General features: G+C 31.0%; 1 protein-coding gene across 14 annotated transcripts; it reads left to right on the forward strand.

Annotated features, from left to right (window-relative positions):
* The first annotated feature begins 1,141 nt into the window (after nt 1–1,141).
* On the forward strand, nt 1,142–5,288 carry LOC107910272 (protein ANTI-SILENCING 1). Of its 14 annotated transcripts, none has more exons than XM_041089334.1 (9): nt 1,146–1,489; nt 1,578–1,719; nt 1,821–1,905; nt 2,426–2,679; nt 2,963–3,348; nt 3,551–3,577; nt 3,711–3,803; nt 3,954–4,055; nt 5,071–5,288. In XM_041089334.1, the coding sequence occupies exons 5-9, from the start codon at nt 3,301–3,303 to the stop codon at nt 5,146–5,148; spliced, it is 348 nt and encodes a 115-aa protein (XP_040945268.1). In that variant the 5' UTR covers nt 1,146–1,489; nt 1,578–1,719; nt 1,821–1,905; nt 2,426–2,679; nt 2,963–3,300; the 3' UTR covers nt 5,149–5,288. The 14 variants fall into 14 exon arrangements, 8 of the variants coding, with proteins under 8 accessions (XP_040945268.1, XP_040945267.1, XP_040945265.1 ...); XM_041089333.1 differs by having other exon boundaries at nt 1,149–1,489; nt 2,963–3,428; XR_001687572.2 differs by having other exon boundaries at nt 1,142–1,489; nt 2,963–3,577; nt 3,954–4,064.
* The last annotated feature ends 566 nt before the right edge of the window (nt 5,289–5,854 follow it).

The raw sequence follows: 5,854 nt of genomic DNA on the forward strand, positions 1-5,854 counted from the left end.
TTTCACGTTCGATTTGAGTTGCCATTTAATATGTAAGTTTATCAGTAAATTGATGGAAAAAATCTTATTAATACAATACTGATACTTTAAAAATTCACTTAGAATAATTTAAAGTTTGAGACCAATTTAAAATCTTTATCCTAATTTAAAATCTTATTAATACAATACTTGGCGTCGTAAATGAAATTATTTTTTACGGCGTTTTTATAAAAAAATGCCGCAAAAGATAAACAATAAAAACGCCGCAAAAGGTAATTAAAATCTCGCTCAATCCCCAAAAAAAATATTTTTGGATACCCGCTCATTACTCCCTCTTCTTCTCATCTCCGTCGCGCGCCCTAAATCCCCCAAATAAAAGATTGTACTTAATTATTTTTCCCTTTTTATCTCAAAATTTGCCCCCAAATTTCCCATTTCCAGCAACACCAAGTCAATACACCTACGCTAATCACACTTCTTTTTCCTTTTCATTTCACTGTACTGAATTTAGGGCCAGTTCTTCATTGCTTAAAAAAAGCACTTCTGACTCCAAAAGCACTTTTGAAAGAAAAGCTGTGAAGAACAAGCTGCTTTTGGCAAAAAATTTTAGCTTTTCAGAAGTGCTTTTCAAAAGTGCTTCTGAAAAGGAGCTGAAAGGAGAAGCTAAAAATTTTAGCTTTTCTTCTCCCAAAAGTACTTTTGGTGCTTAATTACTTTTTCACCCCTCTAATAACATAGTATTTTTCTTTTTTTTCTTGGTGCTTAATTACAATTGTGTTAAAATCATTAATTAAAAATAAAAAATATTTTTTAAAATACTAATTACAAATATTTAATGGTTATATTTAAATATTTAAAATATAGTTTATATATTCTAATTAAATTTTATACATAAATAATATTTATTGCTTAAAAATATTTACAATTTATATTTCATATATAAAATATTAACAACAAGTTATAATATTTTTTATATTATTACTAAAATATTATAATATTAACTAATTTAAATATAATTTAAATGCATATTTGTTACTTGATAATAACATGTCTAAAATGGACATTTTATTTCTCAAAAACACTTTTTACTAGTAATGTTAAACACTTTCAAAAGTACTTCTCAAAAGTACTTTCCCATAGCACTTTTAAAAAGAACTTTACAAAAGCAATGAAGAATTGGCCCTCTACTCCTTTTCTCTCATCTGTTAGGGTTTCTTTTAATTTTAGGCTTTCAAGGGAACATACAGTATCCTTTTAATTTTACTGGTGATTTCTATGGCGACGGAAACCCTAGATGACAAGAAACCGGAGGAAGAGGAGGTGAAAGAGAAGACTGAAACTTCCCATTGAATAAGAAATCAGTAGAAGGAAAAGGAAATTGGATCTTTCTGAATAAGAAGAAGAAAAATCAGTACTTTCTTTCCATTGAAGAACAAGAAGTGAAAGAGGATATCAAGGGAAAATGTCAAGAGAAAAACTTAGAAAAGCCGCACTTCCTCCTATTCAAGAGGTGTTCTTTTTTATTTCTATTACTTTCAGTATATTTTTTTGAGATTGGTAGTGTTCCCAATTAAAGGGAAAATCTGGTGCTTTAGCAGATCCATTGGCCATTATGCCTCAAAATCCACCACAGCTAACACCCTTTCCACTGCGAAAGAGCTTTGGAAGAAAATGTCATCCAATTCCAAGCAGCCCCTCAATGCCAATGCTGAACTTCTTGTTGATTTCGTTTCGAACAAGGTAATAATACCCCTTTTATTCCATCCTTACATTGACTTCAACGTGTAAGTGAAATGTCCTCTGTGTGTTTCTTTTAATGCGTACATGGTTTTTTTTTATAGATGAATAAGGCTTGGATTGGTTTGGAAAAGGCACCTGAGGGTAGTTTCAAAAACAAGCTACATGGGTACTTGAAACCCAAACATGGTTTGTTTAAGATTTTGATTGACATTTGTTTATGTTGATCAAGTTTTTCTTTGGTTCAATTGTATGTAGTTTTGGATTGTGACTATTAGCTCGAGTTAACCATCTGAGATTTTCTTGAAATCTATAACCAAGGATGTTACCAATGTTTAGATTACATACCCTTGCAGGTTCTTTTTCTTGTTCCTTACTAATGCAACATATTCTATTTTTTATATCTCACAAAAGTAACATTGCAGACACTATTTTACAGTTTTCTAGTGTCTGAAAATATGGATATTTTTCCATAGCTTGTTCTTATCAATATATTTTTTTTTGAGATGTTAACTTTCAAGAAAAATCAATTATTTGGTTTTTCCTGCTTCATGTCTCGTTTTTGTTTGAGAAGAGTTAACGAAATCGAAAATACCCTGTAAATTGTATTTTATAAATATTCTTAACCATTATTGATTGTCTGGTCTCTTTGCTGTAATCTATGATGTTAAGGCCTTCACTAATTTTTTATTTGTCTATTAATGTGCAGGAGCTGCGACAATATATTTGTTGATGCATTTAGTTAGCTTGCAGTTTATGGTTATATAGTAGAAGAGATAAGCATAGAGAAATGGTCGATCACCCACACTAATTTCCTGTCCTGAACAGTCCTCTTCATCTGTTAGTAGCCATTGTTTTGACAATCATGGTATAAGAGGATCACCCACATCAACAGTCATTGGACCTTCCAAGCATCGGCATTCAACTCTTAGGGATCCCAATTTTGTGGAGAATTACTTCAAGGTATTGAATAGATTAATGATTTCCTTTTCTCACATTGTTGTGCAATATTTGATTAGTTCTCTATAATCCTTTGCGATATTTACTTCAAGCCAATTGTTCTGCCCCCCTCAATTATTAGGAATGTTAAACCTTTATGTGGCTAATTTTTTGAGTATGCCTTATTGAGTTAATTACCTTTATATGGTGATAGTGGGTATGTTTTATTTTATTTTATTTTTACAGTCTTGATTTGTTTGTAATTGTCGTATCCTTAATTCCTTTTGATATTTTTCTTCTATTTCAGAGTGGGAAAGACATCTTTGATGAATCAGTATCCTTTATTTTGAGATACATGCTTTGTTTTAGCACGTTATATTTGATTGTTAGTTGCATTGAAAGACACACAATGACAATTACTAATTTGTTAAGAAAGATGTGATTACTTTGCAAATTTCAATTGTTATTATGCTATTGTTTGACGTGATGGCTTTGTTGCAATTATTGTATTACTATATAGGTGATAGGTAAATCTTGTGACACCTTTTCTTTCTTTGTTCACCTCATTTATAGCCTATTTTTTTCCCTCCTGCGTTGGATCTTTTTTTTTAAATCACATGATCTCAAATTTCAATTTCTTTTAACATGTATTGGAAGAATAATGTGGTCTCATTTGATTGTTTCTCCTACTTGGTTCTTGCTTCTACTCGTATTCTTTTTGGATGAATAAATTTATTTGTTTAATCCTCATCATCCTGTACAATATCATGCTTGCAAGTTTCTACTTTCCTCCTTATTGCAGATTTACTATCCTGTTATCCCTCTATTGTTCTCATTGATGTGGATATTTCTTATGAAGAAGTACTTATATTTTGCTGTTTATTCATGCTTACAGGATAGGAGCAAATGGTTTGGAGAACTTGTAAGCACTCCTCTATCACTCCTAAACCAGTTGTTTAAATTATTTTCATAGCCTACTTTGACTGCTGTTATTTGTGGGAAAATTAGTCTACATTCTTTAAGCCGATCTTAAACTGCTTCGTACATTGTTTCAGCCTTGGGAAGAAAGTTTACGGGATGAACACGAGTTTGGAAAACTTGTTCTGTTTCAGAACTTGGATCCAGCTTACTCTTCAGCAGAAGTGGAGGTAATATTTATTATGAATCACAATTAGGTTGTGTTTGAAGCATTTTGTATTTACACGCATAAATTTCTGTTTTCTTTCACTTTTCCTCTCCCTACATGTGTGGTTTGTACCTTTTATCTTTCTTATGAATAATGCATGTTTATATTGCAGGATATAGTTTGGAATGCCTTCAATGAAACTTGCAGAGCAAAGATGGTGCAGCAGACTGCATTGTATTTTTTATTACCTTGCAATGTGTACAGTCATAGGCAGGTTTAACTAGTCAGTCTGTTTCTCATATGTATTATTTATTTTAGTTTTGATTTTAAATTTTTATTTTTACTTTAATATTTACGACAACTTGAGTTCTAACTTTTGGATTTTAATTGTGTTATTAATTTATTAATTTAAATTCTAAAACTAAATTCATTAATTTTTATATTTAGTTTTAAGGTTAAAATTTTCATAGAAAATTTAATTTAAATAATATTTTTTATTTATCCTTAAAAGTATATTTAAAGTTAAATTTTAAAAAATAAAACATAATATAATATTTATCATAAAAATAAATATTGTTTGATTAAAATATCTTCTTTTAAAGGTTATGTTTTTAGCGGCGTTTTTGCGAACAGCGTCGCTAAAGGTTTGTTTTATAGTGGCGTTTGTGATAAAAAGCGCCGCTAAAGGTCATGACCTTTAGCGGCATTTTTGATAGAAGCGCCGCTAAAGGTCATGATCTTTAGCGGCGTTTGTGATAGAAGTGCCGCTAAAGGTCATTATCTTTAGCGCGTTTGTGATAAAAGCACCGCTAAAGGCCATGATATTTAGCGGCGTTTTTCACATAAACGCTGCTAAATTTAGCGGCATTGTCTATAGCGACACTTTTTGCGGTGCTTGTGAATGCGCCGCTAATACTTTTACTGGCACTTAAAAGCACCGCTAAAAGTCTATTTTGCTGTAGTGAAATATACTAATTAGTGAATTGATGTTGTTATTAAGCTAAAGTAAATGCAATGGAAAGTAAGTAAATGCAATGGAAAGTAAGTATATGGAAGGGTTCAAAGTCTTATAAAATCCTATTATGTTAGGAATGAAAAACTATATGTGATATTGATGAACTTACTCATTTATGAGTTGATTGTTATAAAGTTTGATAAACTTTGTAAAGTTGGTATAGGTTATAATTACCCTATAAAGTTCATTATTAAAATGAAATCTTATATTTTAAGTTTATATGAGCTTACTAAGCATTCATTGCTTATGTAGTTATTTTTCCTTTATTTTATAGATTATCGGAAGCTCAATCAGTTTGAAAGCTCGTCGGGGATCTCTCACACTATCCATTGATTATATTGGTAGATTCTGATGTCTTGATCAAGGTTATAATGGCATGTATAGGTGGATTTGTGTATAAATGATCTAGTTATTGTCTTGGTATGTATAAGCGTCATTACGGTTAATGTACTTATGGTATCTTAATGGTTGGTGTTAATATGGTTAAGTTGATGCATGGTTTTATGATCAAAGAGGTAAGTTTAGCATGTTTACAATATGGTTAATTAAGGTATGCTTGAATGTGGAATTTAGTTAAGTGTGTTTGTATAAAAAATGACCAATTGGGTATATGTTGGTGTAGTTCAATGTGGTCAATTATGGTATAACTTGGTATGGAATTAAGCAAAAAATATATGGATGAGTTATGGTCAAATATGTATAAGTTAAGGTATATGTGTGTTTGAGATGCATGAGAACAATAGTTAAAATGGTAAGTTGTGTTAACATGGTATAAGTTAAGTATGGTACATTTTAAAATGGTAGCAATGTGACCAATTATGCATATGTGTAGTTAAGTTGAATGCTTACTTTTGAGGTGCACTATATGGCATATTGGTTGAATGACATTTGGTCATTTGAATTGGTCATATTATATATGTTTTGGTATGTTTTGATACATTGGTCATATGTGCAAATGGCTTGTAAGGGTGTGCTTGAATTGGGTGAAAGAAATGGCTTGAATTTAACCTATTTCTAGTCCACACGGCCTAGTGACGTTAGACCAACCATTTGATAGT

This window comes from Gossypium hirsutum, chromosome D02, assembly GCF_007990345.1.
Source record: "Gossypium hirsutum isolate 1008001.06 chromosome D02, Gossypium_hirsutum_v2.1, whole genome shotgun sequence".
In the NCBI taxonomy this organism is placed as follows: domain Eukaryota; kingdom Viridiplantae; phylum Streptophyta; class Magnoliopsida; order Malvales; family Malvaceae; genus Gossypium; species Gossypium hirsutum.